At 43.5% G+C, this 25,474-nt stretch overlaps 1 protein-coding gene across 5 annotated transcripts; it reads right to left on the bottom strand.

Annotated features, from left to right (window-relative positions):
- Window positions 1–764: 764 nt before the first annotated feature.
- Window positions 765–25,244, bottom strand: MFSD13A (major facilitator superfamily domain containing 13A). 5 transcript variants are annotated; one of them, XM_053310019.1, is made up of 10 exons: window positions 25,094–25,244; window positions 19,537–19,642; window positions 14,277–14,548; window positions 12,008–12,087; window positions 9,041–9,490; window positions 7,518–7,635; window positions 5,995–6,091; window positions 5,088–5,259; window positions 4,064–4,257; window positions 765–2,990 (listed from the first exon to the last, which is right to left on the bottom strand). In XM_053310019.1, exons 3-10 carry the CDS (start codon window positions 14,439–14,441, stop codon window positions 2,737–2,739), a joined length of 1,530 nt encoding a protein of 509 aa, XP_053165994.1. In that variant the 5' UTR covers window positions 14,442–14,548; window positions 19,537–19,642; window positions 25,094–25,244; the 3' UTR covers window positions 765–2,736. The 5 variants fall into 5 exon arrangements, with proteins under 5 accessions (XP_053165994.1, XP_053165997.1, XP_053165995.1 ...); XM_053310022.1 differs by having other exon boundaries at window positions 14,277–14,563; XM_053310020.1 differs by lacking the exon at window positions 25,094–25,244 and adding an exon at window positions 24,697–24,842.
- Window positions 25,245–25,474: the final 230 nt, after the last annotated feature.

Below are 25,474 nucleotides of genomic sequence, written 5' to 3' on the forward strand. Positions count from 1 at the left end.
GAGTGGTTGTACATATTTCTGCTTCTCACAGAAGGTGCAGTTACGGTCTGATAACCAGTATAGTTTATTAACTTTCCCGCTACATGTCCTTCAGTCAAATTATTTTAAAAGCCAGAGTTTCCTGTCCTGCTGGTGCTTTAGAAAAACATTTAGGGTCAATTTTCATGAAACCTATTTCTCCTAGGAAGACTATTCTGTGCCCCTTGCCTTCTGCTGCAGTGCTTAATGCAGCATGTGGTGTGGCTTGTTCAGACTGGAGTTTCCATACCATACTTCCAGAGACATCTAACATGGGTATGGGAACTCAACACAATCAGGAGGATTCAAGCAGAAAGCTGTACTAGACATTATGGTGAAGGGCAAGAGAATGACTACACATAACTGGCTTTCAGGAGGGGATCTAATTTTCAAGAGAGCTGGTCTTGTGGTAGCAAGCATGAACTGTCCCCTTTGCTAAGCAGGGTCCACCCTGGTTTGCATTTGAATGGGAGACTACATGTGAGCACTAAGATCAGGCTGCTCAGCATGCTTGCATGCAGAAGGTTCCAAGTTCCCTCCCTGGCAGCATCTCCAAGATAGGGCTGAGAGAGATTCCTGCCTACAGCCTTGGAGAAGCCGCTGCCAGTCTGTGAAGATAATACTGAGCTAGATAGACCAATGGTCTGACTCAGTATGTGGAAGCTTCCTATGCTCCTATCAGCCCTTTAGAAACAGTCTTCAGTGTTTACCACTAGATATATTCCCAAACCACCACACAGGAAAAATAGTTTTAAAAAGAATATATTTTAATGAAATGCAGATATCCATGGCTTGTTAAGTTAGAGGAATAAATTACAATTGGTCAAATACAAAAGACTTTGGATGGTAAACATGTTATCATTCCTCCTCCCAATCCAAAGGCAAAATGGCCATTACAGTGACTTAGCTTGACTGTTTGGAAAAGCCTTTGGTGGAATCTGCTTCAGCACCCAAGGAGGAAGATACAACTGGGGCCCAAGGAGCTCTTAGTAATTTCTTTGCTACAGCAGGAGCCAAGGGGGGCCCAGACCAAAGAGAGAACTTTTGGCATGGCCACATTTTTCTCTTCCCCTACTCATCTCCAGTTCCAAACAGAGATATGCAGTGTGAAACATCCAGTGAACTCCAATTCACTGCGCATTGCTCACAACCCTGAACTTTGCATCCTGCTGCCTTACTGATTAACTGCTTGTTGACAACAGGATGTGGTTTCTACTCCCTAGAGTCAAAACATGGGCTTTAGGATCACTTCAAGGAAGCCGGGCATTCCCCCAGCCTCAACCATGACGCATCAGAAAAGACAAGAGTCGGGAAGCAGAACAGGACCAGGGATTATTCTTTGCCCTTCCTGGTATGCAGAGGTGGAGCAAGACCTCCACTAGTAGCTCGAATACCCTGGAGAAGTTACGCAATTAGCCTCTCCCCCATCCCTTAGACCTAATCTAAGGTTTAGCAGCTCTATTCCTAGATGACAGGCTAGTTTCTCTGCCTAATACTCTGCAGGCATTTCCACTTAACAGCTGCCCATTTTCTTGTTTCAATGCAGCACATTTCTCAAGAAAAGGCAGGTACTTTTTTTCACTCCAATGCTAAGAGCAATAAATTGGCTGTGCTATCATCCTATTAAGTTCTGTGAACAAGCAAGAGACTGGCATGGGCTCAGATCATCCCACACATGTGGGAGAACCGTACCTCAAATCACAAGCACGTTGTCTTTCAAATCACTATTACTGAGATAACTTGGAACTCTCCAAGTCAGTAAGCAAGATAAATGGTTTCTCAGAATTACACACCCATGAGTTCTGGTTCAGCAGAAAAACCAAGATTAGCAGCCACTCGGAAAGGGTGGCAGCCTTTCTCCCTTGAAAGTAATTCTAATAGTTCCCCAAAATGAACCTCAGATCTAGCCAGGTTGTTACATCAGAACTCGACATTGCCAGGGATCCTTCACAGCATGACCCCCGCCCAGCAACACAGCCCTGCATCCTGTTCAGCACCAATTCCTACATAGCTGCAGTGAGCTCATTTTCTTGAAAAGAATGGTTCCCTCAACACATGGTATGAGCTCAGTTTCTTCATTTGTCAGGCCTGTTCGGCAAGCACTGACAAGGTAATGGAAGTATGCCAAGGACTCAAGTTCAGTGCAAAGGGGGAAACTTGGATCCTACCCTCCAGGTCAAGGCTGTACGGAAACAGTTCTGGAAAGGATGGGTTCAAGGACCAGGACACAGCTGACTTAACTGACACCCCAGTCCCATTATGCATGATATGCTCCCTTGCCAGCTATCTGCCACGGCTCTTCCAAGTCAGCTGCCTCTAGAGGGGAATAAATACTGACACTGTGAACAAGTCATTGTTGAAAGAAAGAGAAAAGGGTAATGTGATGACTTTTTTCCTGGGCCAACTTTAGTCGATGACAGGAAATACATGTTTTTGATTTCCCAAAAACTCTTCAAGGCTGATCTTGTCTAGACCTGCCTTGCAGAGGATTCAAGGTAACTCAAAAGCTTCTTTCACTAACCAACACTGGCCTAATAAGGGGGTCTTTATTTGCCCTTTCCCCTCTTACTCAAGAGTGAAGAGAGAAAATAACCCTGTATACCAAAACCTATCATAACTTTAAGTCCCTTGGATAACATCTGGAACTCCTGCCCACTTATTGAATTGATTATGCAGAGTCCACCGTGGAGATGCCAAACTGCTTACCCACACTAGCAATTAAATAGTTTTGATTTCTTGGGACTGACTCTCGGTTAAAGTTTGACGCTGAGATTTTACTGTCTGGAGACGCTTCCCATGTAGGCTGAACTGTGACCAGCTGAGGAGCTGCAGCAACGCACACGTGATGGGGACAAAAACAAGGAGATAGAAGCAGCCCAGGCGTAGAGTTGGTTCCCAGGCTGCGCTGGAAGCCAGCTTTGGCTGGGCACTCACTGTGTTGCTCAGGGGATCTCGCTGGAAAATGTCATAACCTGGGACAAAGGCAGAGATTAAGTGTGATGAAAAACTTGTTTATGCTCTGAGGGAAGTACAAGTCTGATTTTGACCATGCTATTTCTTATTGCAAGAAGAATTTATCTCTGTTCAAAACCTTTTGTTCCTTCACTCCATTATATTAGCCCCAAAGACAAGTGTCTCCTCTCCTTTCTTTGCAAGCAGATCTTAGTTAATTTCACTTGTAAAGGAAACACTGCACCCTTTAAAAGATGGACATGGAGTCAGTCAGAAGCTGCTTGAGAGGAAGAATTTCATGCTTGAAACAGGCTGAACTCCTCCCTTTCAAGCAGATTCAGCGGCAGAAAGAGTATCATCTTGGAGATGGCAGACTGGGTCACCGACCAAGTGACTAGATCCATTCACAAGTAAGCATCCTAGCTTACAGTTTCAAATGGCAAGCTTGTTGCTCCCAATATAATGTTTAGACAGACAAAGCAAGGAACAAGATATTATGGAAGGGAGGGCCTCCTTCATGAGACACTCACATCTCAGCAACAAAACCAAGAACGAGTTCTCATGATGATCCAGGCTGGCAGGAAAGTGGAAATCCTGGATTCAAGCAGCATGCACACTCCCAATTTTGTGTCACAAGAACCTGAAAATGTAAGGCTTGTATCGACTCCACAGCAGCCATCACAGATCAAATCCTAGACCACCGATCTGGGGCTGATTTGAGCTTGGTGCAGTTGCAAGTCTTGCATTTCTGGGTTCTCATGACACAAATCAGGAGTGTGACACAAATCAGGAGTGTGCACACCATTTGGATCTAGGATTCCTGCTTTCCTGCCAGCCTGGATCAACATAAGACTGTGCCCCAAGAAGTGGAATCCTAATCAAAGACACCATAAAGACTATGCCAGCTATTCCCGGCACAGCTCTCAGGGAAAACAGTGGCTGCAAATAAACTCAAAGTTAAATAAATGTGCATCCTCCTCTACTTTACTAGCAGTTACCTGCCCACCCTCTCGGATTAAAAAAAAAAGTTAGCAATGATCCCTATCTCAAGCCTCATTCAAATAATAAAGAATGCACCCTGCCCATCACCTACCTGTGTAAGAACACAGCAGCCAGGTACCAATCAAAGGGGCAAAGGTCTGGCCTGGCTTGGTTACCAAGGCAACCATGCCAAACAAGAGAGCTGAGGCAGCCTGCTGCCTCCGATTCAGCACCAAGTCTTCATCCACTAGGTCGGTGACCACCAGGTTCAGCAACTTGCATGTCCCTTCAGTAAACACACGGTTACTAGGGGGAGAGTAGAGATGGGCAGATTAAGGGGAGTGCAGGCACTCAAAGCACTGAGCTAAGAGGAACTCACATGAGCATATACAGCTGACGTCTACTAAACCAGACCACTGGTCCATCTAGCTCAGTATTATCTACACTGACGGGCAGCTGGTCTAGAGGGCCACACGCCGATCTTTCCCAGCTCTGGTAATGCCAGGGGGGAAACCCAAGATCTTCTGCATGCAAAGCAGATGCTCTGTCACTGGCTCACAGCCTGTCTCCAAGCTCCTGGAGGATTTGCAGATTAAAGATGGTTTAACTCAGTGCAAGAAACAAATGGAGTTAAAATAATATATACAGAAAAGGTAATTAAATTTATACTTTACAACAGTACTAGTACTGGAGCTACATCAAGAAACAGGTCTGATTTTTGACTACTGAACTTCTCCCTCAAATGCCACCAGCACCCCTGGTGGCCAAACCTTTTGCAACATTAGCACATTTTTTCAATGTTTATTCCTCAAATTCATAAAAGCTAGATTTTTTTTTTAAAAGCAAACCTTGGTTTTTTCAGGATTTTAGCCAACCATAGGGCCACGTGAACACCTAACCCTGCTCTGAATATAAAAGGACTTACTAGCTGCCAGTGGTTGGTCTCTCTGGATAGTCCCAAGAGAGCATATTTCTCGGCAAATACAAACAGCTGAGCACACAGCCAAGAATCAAGACTAGACTTTAGCTTGGGCTCTACAACTGACAGAGGCTTCGTCAAGTATGCAGTGACAAGAGGCATGGCCTGCAGCCCACACCCAGTCCAATTCTCCAGGGCCCCGAGTCAAGTGGTATACCTGGCTATAAAGAAACAGAGCAAGTAGATCCAATCTGGCCCAGCCAGGAGCATCATCACACTCAGTAGCAGCTTCAGGAAGAAGAGCCCCCGCACCACAGCATACACACCCCACCTTTGGCAGAGAGACAGGAAGTAGAGGTTGTTGAGATGAGGAGCCACATAAGAAACACCTGAGGAGGAAGGAAAAGCAGTTCAAAGAAGATAAGCGCCCAGCAGTGTTTAGTAGTAGTCACAAGGTACCAATGAGGGATTCACAGCAAAACAAAAAAGAACAAAAAAACAACCAACCCCAGGGAAATAGACATCTATTCAAGCTTGTTATAGGCCAGACCATCCTCCACACACTCCCTGATGTATTTTAATCCACTCCTACAAGGTAAATGCCCTTCCTTCCTTCTGAAATGTACACAAAATGCTTAAAGAAGCATTTTTCTTTGGAGATTCAGAATCTCTGATCTACATCCAGAAAAACCTGAGTTTGTTCGGTTTTACGCTATTTGGATGTACTCTACTTGAGGAGAGTGGAAAAAATGTTGGGGTGGGGTAGGGGAAATCAGACTTCATGCCAGCTTGGCTCCACTTGGTGTTAATCAGGCTACTCTCATACAGCAATGCATTTCAAACATGCAGAATAAATATGGCCCTGCTTTCCAATGACCACCCTGCTAGTCAGCCATAAACGTGAAAAAGGTCAGGGCTGTTTCAAACCACTAGCTTGTGTCTCATGTGAAGAGCCATAATCTCTGGAAGACACCACACAAGGACAGCTGCACAGCAGTGGCCAAGTGTGCTGGAGTTGTGTGCTGGAGTCTTAACACTGAAAAGGAGTGGCATCCTCTCTAGTCAATGTCTAAAAAGCAAGAATCCAGTGCTGATTCATTCTCCTGTCCCCACCGTGAACTCACCTAGTAGGAATGATCCCATGGAGAGTGATATACGATCAGATAGCAGATGCTCCAGAAACAAAGGGAAGAAGTTGCTGTTAAAGTGGCAGTGAAAAACCTGTGAAAAGTGACATTTATGAAATGGAATAAAAATGGCAAATAGCAGGACAATAAATAATTATTAAAAACAAGTCATGAACAGGAAGCCTGATGCTGGTCACACACATTGGTCACATAAGTGCCAGCTGCTTCACAGAATGTGTGGATTAGGGAAGCATTTCTCCAAACACACATTGTAGGCCAAGAGACTATCTAGCTCTTGGTATTACCAACAGATACTTCCGTTAACTCAGCAAGAGGATCAGGCCAGTTCAGTAAGATTGCACATTACTGTGCACAATAAAATCTGTCCCAGAGAGAGTGCCAAAGCAGTGAATCTTGTGCCAAGTGGATCAGAGTTGCACAAAGCAGATCTATTATATGTGCATGAACTTTCACAGGCTTTGATATCACACCCTTTCAAACCACTGAAAGAGGCTATGCTCCAGCAATTAAATAGCCAGTGTGATGTAGTGGAAGCATCTGACTAGGACTGGGGAGACAGGTTCAAATCCCCACTCAGCCAGGAAGCTCACTGATGACCTTGGGCCAATTACCTGTTCTCAGGCTAACCTACCTTACAGCATTGTAGTTAGGGAAAGAAATTGATGGAGAGACAACCATTCTGAGCTCCTTGGAAGAGTGGAATAAACATGTAATAACAATAATTTAGGGTGCAGCTGCAGAAGCACCAGTCAGCTGTGTGATTTCACCACACACGGTCTACATCACACCAGTGACTGACTTAACGTTAGTCTGTGAACACGTAACTAGGCAATGGGATTTGCACTGCCAAGTGGCACAATTACTCCGTCAACATATGCAGTCAGCCAAAAGCAGAGTTGATGCTGCTTACTGCACACACAATCCAGAGTTTTAAAATGCAATTATCTAACTTTTCCTCCTGCATCAGAGCTACACTGATAGAGGGTGAAAAGAATGACTGTTCTCCATCGCCTCTGAAAGGCAGGCTTCAATCCTCCTCCTGATGAAAAACAAACAAACCAGTATAGACTGTCTGAAACAGTAGGCCTTGCTTTGTTGTGCATGAAATCACAAGAGCTCTCTGAGTTCTCAGAAAGTTCTGACCATCACAGGCACACAGCATACAAATAATTCTTTAAGACATATGGGGCTCAGGCAGAAAATTCTACTTTCATGGGGCCACAATAAGCGTAGCATGAGACTTCCTTATAGTTGATTTCATTCCTATTATTGACTGGCAAAATTAATTTGGATGTTTGCAAAATAAATGTTGTCTAATCCACACCCTATCAAATGTTCATTGGCCACAGTGGACAGAATGGTAACCTCAGGGTCAACAGAGACTTGTTTTGGCTTATTTTAGATTTTGCTGGATGGGGTTGCTATAGTCAGCATGCTCCCACTTAAACTGCACCAGCTAAAACCTTTGGGCTACAGAGGGCCGAGGCTGCTATACATACCTGTATAAGGTTCATAGAGACAAACCAGAGAAAGTTGCGATGCCTAGAGAGCTGTTTGAGGTACTCGGCCAGAGTGATCCTCTTCTCTTGATGCATAGAAGGCTGGTCAATATACAGTCTGGAGGAACAAAATGGCCACATTTTAAAACAACCTCAAAGTGGATAGTGTTGGGTTTTGACTGGGTGGGGTCCCAAGTTTGAATTCTCACTCAGCTATGAAGCTCACTGGGTGATCTTGTGTTAGTCACTACCTGTCAGCCAAACGAACCTTACTGGGTTTTTGTGAATCTCATGAATGTCAATGTGAAGTTCCTTAGAGGAACAGGATACAAATGCAGTGAACAAACAAATGTTCCTCACTTAGGAGAGTCTGCCTTTACACCCTTCACAGGAAAGTGTGTTTTGGGTCAAGTTGTGTTTGACCCAAGACTATAACTGTGTTTGCTTTAAAAGGGACTAGGATAAAGCCCTTTGTGTTCTGTTGCTGTATCGATTATAGACAATATTTGTGAAAGAGAGGCAGCTTTGGCAAAGCCTAAGATGCACTATAGAAGACTGTATTTTGTACCCAATGTTTGCTGCTGGCATTCAACACCCAGGGTTGAGGTCTATATACATAATGGATGCCAATATCCTCTTTCCTCATTCTGTATCTCCAAATAGTGACACGAACACTTCCATAGAAAGGGGGACAGACCATAAGAAGAGACAGTCAGCACTAAATACATTAAATCTTATTAAGGCCTGTAGCCCACCTGAGTCCTTCTTTATTGAATATTTGTTATTGATCCCACCTCTCTTTAGATTAAAATTAAAATCACTTTGCAAATATTAAACAAATACTTAGATTCTGAAAGTACAACAAGCAACTGCTAAATTAAAAGAGTTAATAGTTTAAAGGATGAAGAAGAGTTTTCTGGAAGGCCTTCAGGACAAAACATTTGACTCGCCTCCAAAAGGCTAAAAGTGTTGGGCATTGGTCAGCTGCTTCTCAGGCCAATGAAGGCTCTGCTCCTAGTCCCTGCAGATGATATTTTGCAGTGGGTAAGAGTATGCAGCAAGGCTCTTCTTGAGGGCCAAACACAACCGGCTTATTCTGCACACACTTGTCAGGCAACCCTACCAAGCTAATCACATCCAGAGAGTTCAAGTATGAAAACCGATTAGCACAGCTGCATACACATTTTACTAAAACCATATTCATGTATACCTATAGTTGGTAATTCAACAATGGAAAAGCACTCCACCATAGTGGGAGATGCTGGCTTCTTCCCATTGACCATGCTCTTTCAAGAAAACTGCACACACATTCTTTATAATCTGTCTCTCCAAACTTTGAAACTTCCATGATTTCTGTTTCAAAAGTTGTTCAACAAGTCTCCCACAGAAGAGAGATGGGATCAATAACAATGCTGTGCAGGTGCACACTGAGAAAGTGGCAGGTCTCCACCTACGAATGGCATTGTATGCTTATCAGGCAGTATACTTAAAAGGAGAGAATTATGCAACCAAACACCACTCACTCTTTTAAAACTGCATGTTCATCCCACTTCATTCGTCCCTCATTCTGAAACCTCTGCCTCAACAGCCATGTGGCCAAGGTAAAGCCAAGTGCCGAGCTGAAAGCCAGTATCACACAAAATATTCGGAAGGAGAAGAAGTCCTCCTTGTTCCACACAGCATAGGACATGAAGACTGAGAGGGAGCCAATGGCACTGAAGAGTGAAGAGTAGAAGTTGAGACCAGTCCTGTCCCTTGCAGAGACAGCAAGGTCAGCAAGCAAGGCATTCTGGTTGAGATCCACCACCGTGAGGAAGCTGTCATACAGGCAGAGACAGATGAGGAACTGCAAACCTGGGTGGGCCCATGCAATCCAGAAAGCCAGAAATGACAAAGCAAAGAGGGGGCCGTTGCGGCTTAGGGCCTTGAGTCTTTTTGAAACAACTTCTACAGTGGAGATCTCTACTCCAGACCTAAAAGAGAAGCAAAAGGTTTCTCATGAAAATTGGAAGAGCCTCATTCCTCCATCTGAAATGCAACACTAGCTCCCATTTCTTGCTTTTCCTGCCTCCCGACCCTTATGCAACTCATCCATCTTTGTGCTTTGTTCCCTCTCATCCTTCACAGTTTAGTGCTCTACTTCCTGATTTTTTTTGCATACAAGCTTACACCTTATTGTTATTATTTACATTTTATTTATTTTTACATTTTATATTTATTTTTTACGTTTTAACAACAGAAAACCTCTTCCCACAAATAGTCCAGTAAAACATCTGTCTCCCTCCTTGTAGATGTTGGCCAAAAACTTTTCCATTGTCTCTCTTTCCATTATTTTTTAAATGCTAAAACTCTTGTCATTGTACATTTGCACACATTCACTAAATTCCTCTTCTCAAACCTGGTTACTTAGAATCTCATCTTAAATTGGCAAGTCAGCATTATCTAAGGGGTTGGGGGAGAATCAAGTCCCATCCCCACAATTCCAAGACAAGGAAATGCACATGTACAGGAAATGCCCAACATCCTTCCCAGACAGGAAGGAACAAACAAGAAGAAATGTGAGAAGAATGCCAGTCTGGATGAACATTATTAATTTATATAACACCTCATCTTTCTAGGTGCTGTACAAAAATTAAACACAATGAAGGCTAGTAAGCTTACAATCAAGGAATGTGCAACTGAATGAAAGCAGCACTAATCATATCCAGAATAATATGTTTGTGGGATGCAAGCAGCTATAAAGGAATTATCTTTAACTTCTTTAATGCCATGGAAAGTACTTATCAACTGACCATTTCAGTTTTTCCTTGGACACACCTTGCTCGCCTAGATCCATGTGCATGCATGTGAGCACGTAAATGATCCTGTGTGAACTGGAATCTGCCATACTGGCACTCTGTCTCATTTGTTTTTTCTTATCAACTAGGTGATATTAGTTATAGGAAGGGCTAGATTCCTTCCTTGTAGAGGAGCTTAAATGCCTATCTTCCTGGGCATCTCCGATTGATTCGCCTGCCGTAGCGGTATTGTTCCTTCTGGTTACCTAAACTACTTTGACTAGAACAGTTTCTAGCTGGGTTTTTCTATTAAATAGGAGTGGTTGTGTTCAAAAGATAAACAAGTGAAAATAAGCAGAGTTAAGTTCCATGGGGTCTAACTTACCTCTGTCTAGGCAAGTAAATAATCAGAGTTCTTTGTGTACCATAGAGAACGTCCTCCCTGGCCCAGATCTTCATGAGAAAATTCCTCCTACCTTGTTCCACTGTTAATTTTCCTTAAAGATAGTTTGAACTTGGAACTATTTTATTATGCCGCTAAGAACTAAAGGCTCCTGGTCCAAACAACATCATGGAATCAGGTAGCAAGAAGTTATAATTTAATTTATCATATAATTTAGTTATATTTTTAACTTTTCATCTTGCAAATGCTTGTAAACCATGGTTCCCTTAAACAAAAATAATTTTACTTTTTATTACTACAAACCTATGCTTGGGGAATTAATCCTCACCCTACTCATGCCATATTGGATCCTTGCTACAAATGAGCTTGAAACTATTCTAGTTAAAGTAGGTTATTTTATTATTATTGTTCTTGTTGTCTCATCTGGCTCTTTTTATAGAAGGTACCCCAACAGTCTTAATATCAATGTTAGTTGGTAGCACCAAATTCATTAAAAGATGTGTGTTAGGATGATTTGAGGATCCTTGAACCACTAGCATCTGCTTTGCCATCAGTTTATTTTAACAGTCAGTTCCTTTTGAACATGTTAGTTTGATTTTTCTAAAATCCTATCCATCTATATATATAATTCTCCTGGGTGTGCCCAGGGAAAATGCGTCCCGGCAGCCCAGGTGATTGGCTGGGCTGCGGAGGCGCCTGATTGGCTGGCGCACCCAGGAGAATTGGCTGGCTGGGCGGCTGCGGAGGAAAGGCGGCAGGCCCGGCACGGCAGCAGTAGTGGGCCAGGCCGCGGCGGCGGGAGAATTGGCTTGCCGGACAGCTGCGGAAGCGAGACGAAGTGGTGGGCCCGGCGCGGCAGCAGTAGTGGACCAAGCCGCGGCGGGTCGTGGGCTATGGTGACAGGTGGTGGGAGGGGCAAGGAGGAGGACCAGCTGAGGGACGAGGAAGCGGCAGTGGGCTCCGATACTGGGGCAGGGGGTGGGGGTGGGGGGAGAGGTGGCCGGCCCCAAAGAGGCCGGCCGGCCCCAAAGACTGGCGGCAGTGGCCGCGGCACTCGGCCCACTGGCGGCGGCGGCTGCTGGCGGCGGCACTCGGCCTGCTGGCGGCGGCGGGTGGCTCTCAGCGGGCCCAACAGGTGGCGGCACTTGGCCCACTGGCAGTCGTGGCGGCGGCACTCGGCCCCGCCGGAAACTGGGGGAGGGGGGGAGGTAGCCGGCCCCAAAGAGCGCACAGATGCTCTGTGCGGGGGTCGGCTTGTACATATTAAGCTATCAATGTTTGATGCAGTGTATAAATGAAACTCTACTTACTGTTGTGTGCTAAGGAAAGCCTGGTCACTAAGCCAGCCAAAGAGAGGATCGTTGAGGCTGTTCCAGATTAGAAACACAGTCTAGAGGAAAAATACAGGATACTCAGTCAAATACTTCACCATCTATCTCCTGCTACATACACAACTGCTAGATAACAACGTCCACTTTGGAAACCACAGCAAGCAATAACTAAAATGGCCATCTGTAAAAACAGCTTCTCTGTGCCTACTGCCAGATTCCTTCAAGCTCTGAAGCAGGTTGTGTATAGGTTTTGTGACAGGCAAATCTACAACACAAGTGGGCAATATAACCCATTATCCTTGGTAACAAAATAGTGGAGAATACAGTATTGTTAGCCACCTAATGGCACAGCGGGGAAATGGCTTGACTAACAAGCCAGAGGTTGACAGTTTGAATCCCTGCTGGTGTGTTTCCCAGACTATGGAAAACACCTATATCTAGGAAGATGCTGAAAGGCACCATCTCATACTGCATGGGAGGAGGCAATGGTAAACCCCTCCTGTATTCTACCAAAGACAACCACAGGGCTCTGTGGTTGCCAAGAGTTGACACTTTTACAGTATTGTTATGATTCTTTAATAAGGGATACTTCTAAAATGCTAAAGGCTAAAACAAAACAAAACCCAGAGCCACATAAGAAGGAACCCAAATCAATTACTTTTATTTTGTTTTTAATTTCACTGGCTGACATACTAACTCATAAAGTACATGTGTAAAGAGGGACTACTTTTTAGATTGTGAGCCCTTCAGAGACAGGAAGCCATCTTATTAATTTATTATTTCTCTATGTAAACCGCTTTGGAAACTTTTGTTGAAAAGTGGTATATAAATATTTGCTGTTGTTACTACTACACATTTTTATACAGGTGGCCCTTGTTATTCGTGAGGGTTCCATTCTTGCCTATAGACGCAAACACAAAAACTGTGAATAACAAAACTTTACCCCATGGAAACCCAGGGGTTAGGTTCCTACACTCACAAAAGGGCTTAAAAAAAAAAAGCAGGGAGAAGGCAGAAATGGGGGGGGGAGTACTGTACCTTGCTCTCCATCTATGCCCCTCAATATCCCAATTCCTCTGATTTTCCAAGAAAGATCACAGGGAATTTTTTTAGAGTCACAAAATGGCTCTGCACTGTAAAATGATGGCCAGGAATGACATTAGAAGCCATTTCTGGGTCATTTATAGTCACTCAAACCCATGAATAGGCGAATTTTAGCCTATTTCTATACCACAGATAAAGAAACCGGGTCTCTAAGACCTGTCCACAGATACAGATACGTGAAAACGCAGATAATGAGGGCCACCTGTATACCATTTTCCAAACAAAATTCTAAAAGTAAAGAAAAACAAACATAAATAAAATGGACTGCAGGGATGTGACTGGGTCCTGCCCACAACACTCCCAATCGGTTTATGTGCATACTGTTGCACAAGTAGATGAAATGTATCTACTCTGTGCTGCAGAAGCACGCTGGTAGAGAGAAAACAAGCCTCTAAGGATCAGCGAGGCATTTCCTGTCTTCCAGAGTATTCCTGGAACATAGGCAGAGCGAGGAAGTTTTGCCTGCTTGTTCAACAGTGTGTCTGCAGAGGGCTTGGGGAGTTGTGTGCAAGCTCCCGTTACATCCTCACAATTCGTCTTTATGCATGTGCATTATGCAGAATGTCAGCCATTATTTATTATAAGAATTTTTATTCCAGTAATTCGTTCAAGGGTTTGCACATCTGAATATAGCTCATCTTATTGCAGGATAAGTCAAACATGTCTTTGAACTTTAACTTGCCAGCCATTGAACTTTAACTTGCCTACGTGGCATGAACATTATACTGTTATTCAGCGATACTGTATTTACCTGAATACAAACAAGACTAGTTTTTTTCCAGGTTTTTTGATATTAGAAATTGGGATGTTGTCTTAAATTCAGAATCCTGTTCCTTTTGAGTAAACGCAAGTAAAACCTGTATTTAACCTCCACTTTAAGGGGGTCATCTTAAATTCAGTCATCTTTGATTTGGGCAAATATGGTAGTCCAGGTAAATCACAATCTTCTAAGCAACTGGTCTGCCTTAGATGAAAGCAGATACCCCTGAAGTTCCTACTAGAGAAAACATTTTCTTAACAGTAGCCCCGTGTTCAATACGTCCAGGTACAGACTTCATTTCAAGTTACAGAACTTATTGTCTAGTTCTGATAAATCAGTACAGAAAGGAGCAATCACATTTATTCTCAAAGTTGTATAACCTACCTCCCCAATCCAAAAAGAAAGTTTATCAATCTTGTATATGGAGACAAAGGTATCCACATAGTAGAGGAGAAACACGTTGTGCAAAATTGAAATAAAGAGTGATAAAGACCCATAGACAACTGCAATGGGCAAGTGGAAGAGACAGTGCAGTAGCCTAAAACCCATAGTGGTTTCTTCAGAGTCCTTTGGATGCTTGCATCACCTCCAGTTCCAATGGGGCCTCTTCCTCCAGCACCTGCTAGTTTGTTGCTGGGACCAAACCATCATTATCCCTGTCAGAGAGACAGCTGAATTAGACAGTTAGATTTGATGCATTTCCCCCCACAAAGAAACAGATCCATCTAGGCTGCAATAAGAAATCCAACAGCAGACAGTTTTGCTCTGTGGTTCAAAAGGAGATTTATAACCGGATTGAAAAGGCTAAGGCTATGTTACAGTAGCAAAATTGCTTTGTTGAGCCAAAGCTTCATGCTGTAACAGCCTTCTGACCAGACTGAGAGCTCTCCAGGGTAGCACTGTTCACTGGAAGGAGTGCCTACTGTGCTTTTGTATACGCCTTTAATGCACTTGCCTATCTGCTTGAGACCAGACTAACTGTATACATAGTCTCAGGCGAGAGCATTAAGGTGAAGCGTGATTAATAGACTGATGTGGAGATTCCGCTTTCAGCAAACAGAACAGTATATCCTGGTTCCTGTGAAATGTCTGGAAAGAATGTTACCACCGAAACTGGAAGTAATCCTGCAGCTTCATTTACAGATCTGATGGCAGGAGGCAAACTCTACTGTAGTGGAAGGCACACAGATGAGCTTAAACTGCCAAAAGGTTTGGGAGGATGTTTGGGACTGATCTAAGGGACATAGTGAGTTCTCTACACACAACTGAAAGAGCTCCTCACACCAGAGTTCCCTCTAACAGGGATTCCCAGATGTTGTTGACTACAACTCCCATAATCCCCAAGCAAAGGCTATTGCAGCTGAGGATGCTGGGAGTTGTAGTCAACAACATCTGGGAATTCCTGTTAGAGTGAAAACTGCCTCACACAGCATGCATTCCAAGTCATACCACCTTCCAAACAAACAAACAAACAAAAAAGCTACATCTCACACCCACATTATGGGAAGAAGTCAGATTCAGGAAATGGGCTTGGGCTACCACACATACCTAGTCATACACTCACAAGGCCACACCAAACTCCTGCCATTGTGCTCAGGGACCAGGAGTTATTTTGTACTCTGGCAAAACCGAGATCACATAGGATACAAACATGCTTTTCTAGTTTGTGAATGTCTGAGGCTAAGGAAGGGAGGGGAAAAACTATTTACCAGAAAGGTGCAGCACTAATCATTCACAACCTAATTCAGAGTACAACCATACTGCAATTACAGAGTACTTTTATTTGTCATGCTTCCCAAGATAACCTGGGAACTGTAGTTCTGTAAGGCAAGGTACCTTGGGTACTTGGGTTCCCAACCTTGGGTACCTAGACATTGTTGAACTAAAACTCCTATAATTCCCAGCCACAATAGCCAAATGCTCCAAGGTAAGTCTTAGCTTATAACATTAATAACATTAGCCTTGCTGCACTAATCCAAGATTGATCTAACTCAGTGTTCTGTTTCCAACAGTAGTCGGCCAGATGACATTAGGAGTTGTAGCCCAGGCCTTGACAAATTCTCTTTGGATCTAGGAATCAGCCCAAAAATCTAGAAGCCAGACAATGGAAACTTCACACAAATCACTGGACTTAATGACAGACATTGTAGCGGGGGAGGGTAATTAGAGTTTTCTTTACCACCTTCACAAGTAATATACTTAGAACAAAACAAGGGCTACCTGGGACAAATAAATATTTTATTAAATAACTCTACCTCTGAATATCCTAATTAAGCACCATAGTTACATTTCTAGGCACCACAGCTCCCTGATGCCTGAGATTTGTCAAGCTCTTTTATAGTCCAACAATATCTGGGGACTCAAAGAAATCCAGCTGAAAAGGAAGCAGGGAATTAGAAGGTCCAGTGACCACCTAAAAGGTTATTTTCCAGCTTGCCCTGAGGGAAACTATAAGAACAGCCTTGCTGGAGTGGCCCAATATTTATCTAGTCCAACAGTGGTCAGCCAGATGTCTTTGGATTCTCACAAGCAGGGCATGATGGTTATGGTTATCCCCCATTCATTGCCACCATCTTTTACTCAGGAGTATTCTGCTTCTGCACATGGCAGTCCCATTGAGTCATCATGCCTAATTGCTTTTGATAGAGCAGGTCAAATATCTTTATTAAACATATCCTGATAGAGATACCTAACTCCATTATTGGTCATTCTAGTTTTTAAAGCCACCACTTTTGAGGAACTAGCAATCTAGTGTCTCTCAGGGCTCCGCATTGTCTCTGATGTTGTTTAACATCTACATGAAACCGCTGGGAGAGATCATCAGGAGATTTGGTTCAGGGTGTTATCAGTATGCTGATGACACCCAAATCAATTTCTCCATGTCAACATCATCGGGAGAGGGCATAACCTCCCTAAATGCCTGCCTGGAGTTGGTAATGGGCTGGATGAGGGATAACAAACTGAGACTGAATCCAGATAAGACGGACGTACTCATTGTGCGGGGTCAGAACTCGACAATTTTGATCTGTCTGTTCTGGATGGAGTCACACTTCCCCAGAAGGAACAGGTACGCAGTCTGGGGGTACTTCTGGATCCAAGTCTCTCCCTGGTCTCCCAGGTTGAGGCAGTGGCCAGAGGTGCCTTCTATCAGCTTCAGCTGATACGCCAGCTGCGTCTGTTTCTTGAGACAGATGACCTCAAAACACTGGTACATCTGCTGGTAACCTCCAGACTGGATTACTGCAATGCGCTCTATGTGGGGCTGCCCTTGTATGTAGTCTGGAAACTACAGTTGGTTCAGAATGCGGCAGCCAGGCTGGTCTCTGGGTCATCTCAGAGAGACCATATTACTCCTGTATTGAAGGAGTTACACTGGCTGCCGATATGTTTCTGGGCAAAATACAAGGTGTTAGTTATAACCTATAAAGCCCTAAACAGCTTGGGCCCTGGTATTTAAGAGAACATCTTCTTCATTATGAACCCCAACGCCCATTGAGATCATCAGGAGAGGTCTGTCTGCATTTGCCACTGGCTCATCTGGTGGCTACTCGGGGACAGGCCTTCTCCGTTGCTGCCCCAAGGCTTTGGAATGTGCTCCCTAGTGAAATAACAACCTCCCCATCTCTGACAATTTTGAAAAAGTTTTTAAAGACGCACCTGTTCACCCAAGTTTTTAACTGATACTATTTTGATTGTTTTTAATGTTTTAGAATATTGTTTTAAAAAATTTAAATTGTCATTTTTTAAATTTCTTGTTTTTGTTTTTAACTAATATTTTAATGTTGCTTTATATTGTTGTAAACCACCCAGAGACGTAAGTTTTGGGTGGTATAAAAATATGTTAAATAAAAGATAGATAGATAGATAGATAGATAGATAGATAGATAGATAGAGTGTGTTGAATGCAATGCAGTGGAATCAACGGCCCATAAGCTCCTATGTTCTCAGAGCAATTCTAGGGAACAGTGGTGATATAATAACTAAATTTTATCCCATATTATCTCTCCTCAATTCCAATGCCCAAAGAAGAGTACAGGAAAACCTCAGTATTTGCAGGGGCCCCTTTCTCCGCAATTACCGCGGATATGAAAACCAAGAATACTGAATCACTGGGGCAACTGGATGGCAGGGGTTAGGTCTCCGGAGGCCCGAAAATTACCCAAAAATGCCCCAAAAGGGGTTAAAAGGGCAAAATAAAGTGCCCTACCATGTTCTGTGGGCCTCTAGCGATCCAGCAACCACCACCAATCCCACCCCCACCCCGGAAGTCTGGAATAGTCATTTTTGGGGAGTATTTTTCTGTGATTTTTCATAGAGTTATAAACTTAAAGGAGCCACAGAATAGCTCCATTTCACAAAATGGTGGCCAGAAATGACCTTGCAAAATTAATCACTTGTGGGCTGGTCTTCCCCCCTGTGTATGCTGAGGTCAGATGTCAATCATCTGACTGTGGATACATGGAACCATGGACGGTGAGTCTGCAAATATGGAGGTTTTCCTGTATTCTATGGCTGATATACTGAGGGAAAAATAATCCCATTACAATTCAAATGACAAGTTAAGAATTGAATTGTCTGTGATTGAATGAGTCTATGCTCAGTCCGCCTCCATTATGATATTATAAGAGATTGTCTGTAGGCTGAAGTTCTTCTGCATTCCAAGACTTAAAACCTTTAGCTCTAAATCTGGAAAATAGTCCCATTGGAATTAAGAGGACAAGCTAAGAATATCTTAACTTGTCTTCTTAATTCCAATGGGACTACTTTGAGTGATTTCCCTCAGTTTCTCAGCCACTATGTTTAATACAATTATTTAATTTCATTGCTTCATTCTGAAGGGCTGGTGCTCTTGCAAATACCCTGCTCGTCAGTTCAGACAACCAGATCACTACCAGCATTTTTTGAGGCTACACTAGACATGACTGGGCTCACAATAAGCCACTGCCTGAACTAATGACTGCTAGCATCTCCTAAAAAGGAGCCAATTAGCTGACGGCTGTTCACTCTCCCTTCCAGATTTAGAGCTAAAAGCTCTAAGTCTGGGCAGGTAGAAGAATTTCAGCCTATGAACAGCCTCTATAGTAGAATCACGGAAACTGACAGAGCACGCACTCATTCACTCCCAGAGAGAATACAGTCAGTCAAATATACTCCATTTGCCCTGGTGGGCAACCACAGTGGAGTCAACTGGACTGATTATTTCTTTCCATCTCTGTTTCTCTCTGGAAGAGGGACAGAAATAAGAGGTGGAAAGAGTCCAGCCAGCCAGGGCAAATTCTTCCAAATAGAGCACTATAATACAGAGCTCCATTCAAAAAGCAGCATGTGAAACCGAGTCTTGCCTACCTCTCTGCCCTTCAGGAAAGGGGGAAAATGCAGCAAAGGGAATTTGTTTCAGAGGTGGCACACGTAATGGTTTCTCTCCCCTTTCCTGGAGGGAACAGGGAAGAGAGGCAGCCCCAGGTGTTGCTTCCAGAACTTCAGGGAAACTGCACATGCACGCCTCTGTCTTTTCTGGCCACCTGGATGGAATTCTTACTTGGAGAATTGAAGAAGTGAACAAGTATTTTTAAGCCTCTTTTCAGCAAAACGCTTATGCCTAAACAATAACATCAAATAAAAGTGAATGGTTGAATTACAATACCTTGTGGAAAGGACACACTGACGGGGAAACTCATGCAGCAGTTCAAATGGTACATCTATAAGGCAATTGCCTTAGCTTGAAGACATAGCATGTAACATCATTAAAACTGGAAAGAAAGAAAATACACACACAAATTCATACACTGCATGGCAACTTGGATATCCAGAGGTGGGCACACAATCCTAAAACCATCCACACATATTTAATTTAATCTAATCATCATGGTCTGAAAGGAATTAAATTACACTAATTAAGCAGCAGCTCTTCAGGGTTTTAGGAAGGGTATTTCCAGCCCTACCTGAAGATTGCAGGGATTGAAGCTGAGCTGTGAGAAACGTAATAAATGTGAATTCAAAATCAAGGCCCAAGACTTAATTAATTTTTACATTTTTATGCTATCTTTTGCGTGCACACACAAAAAGGAACCACCCTTCAAGGCAGTTCACAACAAACTTAAAATAATTATAGCACAATTTAAAAACAAAGCAAAACAGTGAATTCCATTTAAGAGAATGCTTCCTCCATTATGAGCCAACCACCTATTGAGATCCTCCGGGAGAGGTCCATCTACAGTTGCTCAGGGACAAGCCTTCTTCATTGCCACTCCAGGCTTTGGAGTCAGTGGCGTAGTGCTAAAGGGATAGGCAGGGACACAGTCCCAGTACTTTTCCCTCTACAGGGTCTCAGCAGGGACACAAAGCCCTTGGCTTTCTACATGGAAATAATGTGCTGCTCTTGCTATTTCAACTCTTTATTACCATTCTTCTTGTCTTAGGGACATAGGAACTACTGAGTCAGATCACTGGTCCATCTAGCTCAGTATTGTCTATACCAGGGATTCCCAACCTATGATACTCCAGATGTTGCTTGCCTACAACTCCATACGTCCCCATCCACAATAAATGTTAATTGGGGATGCTGGAAGTGGTAATTCAACAACATCTGGAGTGCCACAGGTTGGGAATCTCTGGTTTACACTGATAGGCAGCAGCTCTCCATGGTTTCAGGCAGGAGGCTGAACAGACATCCATTGGGGTGGGCATGGCTATCAGAGTGGATGTGGCTATGGGTGTGCCATGGAGAGTGCCTGCACTTCTGAATTTATTAATTATTATTATTAATTCGATTTCTATACAACCCTTCCAAAAATGGCTCAGGGCGGTTTACACAGAGAAATAATATATAATTAAGATGGATCCCTGTCCCCAAAGGGCTCACAATCTAAAAAGAAACATCAGATAGACAGCAGCAACAGTCACTGGAGGTACTGTGCTGGGGTGGATAGGGCCAGTCACTCTACCCCTGCTAAATAAAGAGAATCACCACATTAAAAGTTGCCTCTTTGCCAAGTTAGCTTGCAAATACACTGAATGTGCTCCCTGCTGAAATAAGCCTCCCCATCTCTGACAGCTTTAAAAAGGGCTGTTGAGATGCATTTATTCATCTAGGCTTTTAATTTATAGAATTAGTCATTGTTTAATCTGTGTTTTATTGTAATATATAAAGATGCTAAACACACACACACCCCCAGGAGAAGTTAAAACTCAGGGAAGAGCTATACAAGGCCTAGTTAGGTTACCCCTTACAGCCCAAATGTAAAAGTCAGTCTGGAGCTGCCTGGAAAACAAAACAAAACAAAAAACAGGAGATAAGATAGCAGATCTCCCCAGGGAGGGAATTCCAAAGTCTGGGGGCAACCACTGAGAAGGCCATGTCATGCATGCACAACAACTGAGCCTCCAGTGTAGCAGAATTCCCCAGCCCGAGTTCAAAAATTAAGGATTGACACCAGTTGAAACAAAGCAGATTTATTGCCAGGCAATTAGATCTCGGTGGAAATAGATTCCCAAAACCCAAGATCCCGATTACATCGTGGTTCCAGCTTTATATACAACTCAATTACATTCAGTAGATATAATCCTCATTGGTCAGCATCATTTAATCGTCATATTACAAATATTATAATCATTGCTAATTAGACAAAATTCCTCTATTACAATCGAGCCTTTTCTACTACCTATTGATAAGCAAGCTATCTTTACTCTTGTCCAGCTGTGCCCTTGAAAATGTTAGTTTGCAGGCTTGGCTATCGGAGATACAAGAAGAGGGGCCTCTTTTCACATTCCAGCCAGGCCAGCAAGATTTATGACTTTAGCAAGCTACAATTAACAACTTGTAGACTCTTTAACCATTTCTTGACCAGCGCAAGCCTGAGTTCTGCCTCACCAGAAGTGTCAGTACAGAAAGCAGGGTCATCCCAGTAAGCACTGTAAAGTGAGTAGATTCACATAGGAGCAGGTGGTCCTTAAGATATCTATTGTCCAACTGTTTAGAGCTTTAAAAGGTGATAACCAACACCCTGAATTAAACCTAGAGATAAACTGGCAGCCAGTGCCAATGGTAAGAAAGGGAAAGAAGCTTTAGAATATATTTCCTGATATATTTAAAGCATGTTGCATGCATAATTGGATTTTCCACACACTGAAGCATTGCCTAGAGATTACAGCCATTTGAAGAGTTTACTGAGATGTCCCAAACTGAAACAAAAGGAAAAGTTTCCTTTATTTCTCAACAGTGTCACCAGGTTTGTTTCAGCATATTTGCAAGCATTTCCTCATACAAGAAAGCAAAGTCACAACCTTGACTAATACTATAAGCAGCCATCGCTGCCTATGCAGCCACTAGTTAAAAGCTGTTTAAATTATTAAGAATCAAAACTATGCTTCCACACTGTTAAGGCAGACGTTTTGCAGCTTGAATAGAAACCCAGTTGTGCACTAAGAGATTAATGAACCCTCTGCATTTAGTAAGCCTAGAAGGAAGCACATAACAAAGTTTGCTGGTTTAAATGCTTAATAACTAAACCTCTGATGGAATTTGAATTTAGAAAGAAGCATTTTCATGCAAAGATAAGGATGCTGCAACCAGTTTTATTGCTAACTTGTTTCTCCCATTGTTTGTTCTGAATTTCAAGCTTTTTGTCTGATTTTTGGCTATGTTATTCTGAGGCATCCAATGGCACTAAATCAATAACAACATTCTTGCTATTTTCTTAGCCATCTCCCTACAATGTATCAAGGTTCTGATCTGTAAAAACAGATGAGAACAGTAACACTATACACACATGGTAAAGTTGCATTTGCACAGTATTTGAAATGTTGTGGCAGAAATAACTAGAACAGTACTTGAGTGTTTCATCCTTGCTAATAGGTCTGGGGTAATTAGATTATATTTCCTCCTTGGGGCATGGGAGTTAAAAAAATCTGGGATGTTTTCCTTAATTATCAATCTAATCTACCTTTATGGTAAGTTCCTAGATGGACCTGCCAATGTGAGTACATGGCAAAAACACAAATGGAAATTTTGAATTAGAGTAAAAGTCAGGCAAGGGTTCTTCTTTGCACATCAGTTATGTTTCGTGCTATTCATTGCACAGCTGATCATAAGATGTGCTTGCCTAGAACCTGATGGGTAAGCGGATTCACAGGCAACCCAGCCTAGCAACTACTACCCTGCATCTAACCAGGATATCAGAGGGACCACTCTCAAAGGAACAGACTGTCAGGGAAGAGAACTGGCATTTGGCTCCCACTCCTGAGTATGTGCTTGTGTTTCCCTTGCATGAGAGGTGACAAGAACAGGTGACATTTCAATTAAAAGGAATAAACCTATATTATTTCCCCTTCTCTCAATCAGTGTTCCCTCTAACAGGGATTCCCAACTGTTGTTGACTACAACTCCCAGAATCCCCGCTGCAATGGCTTTTGCTTGGGGATTATGGGAGTTGTAGTCATCAACATCTGGGAATCCCTGTCAGAGGGAACACTGCTCTCAATGTGTCTCTTCCAGTCCCCACTTGGGTTGCCAATGCCAGCACTACAGTTTCCCCATTACTCTTAAAATTATTTTTATTTCCATCACCAGCTACATAGCTAATTGCATCATTGTCCAATCCTCCAAATGATATAGTTGTGCTAGTCTGACCATACAACACAGGACTGTGCTTTAAACCTAACCATCCTGACTTTCCAAAGGCAGTTAGAGAAAAAAATGGGATGAAAAGGAGGGGACAGGGAATGGGACTTCAATATAGTTTAACAGCAAAGTCATATTAATTCACAGTAATATCTGAGTAAATGATTACTGTCTATCAGTGTTCCCTCTAACTTTTTTGTGTGAGAAATGAGTTTTGTTCTGAGTGACAGTATGAAGGGCAGTGTGCGCGTTCATGCATTAGGAATGGGGCTTTCAGATTAGAGTCAACCTGAGCAGGATCTAAAATTAAGTGAGAGGATATAAAAAAATATGTGTGCACACATGCGCCCGCCTTAGAGGGGAAACGTCTATACAGGGGGGAAACCAGTGTCAGGGAGCTGAGGGCTATTAGGTGGGACGATATAGCCAAGTACTGAGTGCAGTCTTAGGGCAGGGGGAGGGGGTCTGACTGCCACAGACACACCTCTGAAAATGCTATAAGGATATTTAAGTCTCCAGTGCTCAACAGAAACTAAACCTACTGGAAGAGCCCTGGACTTCTCATCACATGGGAGTCTGGGAATGGGGTAAAGCATGCCCAAAAGTAAATGATAAGGCATGCAAAGTTATTAAAATATATTAAAAGTCTAATAAAGTAGACATGAAGTATGGGGCCATAGAAACATATTTTACACGGCCCAGCCCGATATAGCCATTTCCCCCTTTAGGGCCTCACCTCTTGTTTCTCACTCCCCTGAAAACGTCAAGGGGGGGGGGGGAATTCTAATTTTTCACTGCCAGGCAAACACCCTGAATTGCCAGATCAAAGGACTTTCCCTGCAATGGCTCCCCATACAAAGGCTGCTAACATAAGGCGTAAGAAACTCGAGGGGACCGGGAAGACTTTGATGGAGAAGAATGAGAATCAGAGGGCAAATGTGCGGACACACCAGCAGCAGCCAGCTTGCCCCCGCCGCGCATCCGTGCTCTCCACAGAGGCATAAAAGTGGGAGCGAACGCAGGACGCTCTTAGTTGCAAAAGAGCCTTGGGGCACCTGAAACTGAAAGTCGAACAGTTTACTTGTGTGGCATACGCTGCCCTGAACTTCTTCATCCGATGCTACTGTCTGGGGTCGTGAAGTGGGAAAGCCTTCCCCCGCCCACTATTCAGCATACTGGACACACCTAGACAAGAGGAAACGAGGGCACAAGTGTGCACACTTATGCACTCCAAAGGGCGGGTGCCTTATAACCCGGCAAGTGATAGTAGGCGAAGGGAACGATCCGTCAACCGGCAAAAAAACCGTTCTCAAAGGAACGAGCGCGGGCGGAGGTCGGACACTCGACGTCAGCCGAAGTGCAGCTCTACGGAGTAACAGACCATTAGAATGAAATGGATGGGAAACCCCCAGTCTACCAATGGGAGGCGAGGAAAGAAGAAGAGACAGCCCAACCAAGCTTTTAAATGGGCGGATAATTGCAAATAGGAGAGCAATGGAGAGCGAGCCCCCTCTCACGATAGAAGAAAGGCGCTGCCGCGCGTGCAAGCACACAAACACCCCGAAGCATCAGCCCATCTTACCTGTATCTTCCCCGGCCCGAGTCACCGCCAGCTTCATGGTCAGCCTTGCGCAGCCGTACTTCCCTCCCTTCCTCCAGCTCGTCCTCCCATAGAGCGTCTAGTGACGCCCACTTGGCGGCCATCTTTGACCCTGAATGCATCCTCCCTTGGATGCCATCTTAGATATGGGCACTGCAGAAAACCGCGCAGCGGAGCTGGGCAGGTCCTTCTGCGAAAGAGGTGCTTATTGGCTTGGCTCAAATTCCTAGGATGTCTTTCTTTTCCAGTCCTCAGAATCTTAGCCCAGTGTTGATAATTTTACAGCTGCTTTTTTAGTTTATGAAGGCGCATGGATGGAAATCATTTTTGCACATGTTCCTAAATTTAAAGAAGGTCGTATCA

The sequence above is a fragment of the Hemicordylus capensis genome, chromosome 3 (assembly GCF_027244095.1).
Source record: "Hemicordylus capensis ecotype Gifberg chromosome 3, rHemCap1.1.pri, whole genome shotgun sequence".
Taxonomy (NCBI): Eukaryota; Metazoa; Chordata; class Lepidosauria; order Squamata; family Cordylidae; genus Hemicordylus; species Hemicordylus capensis.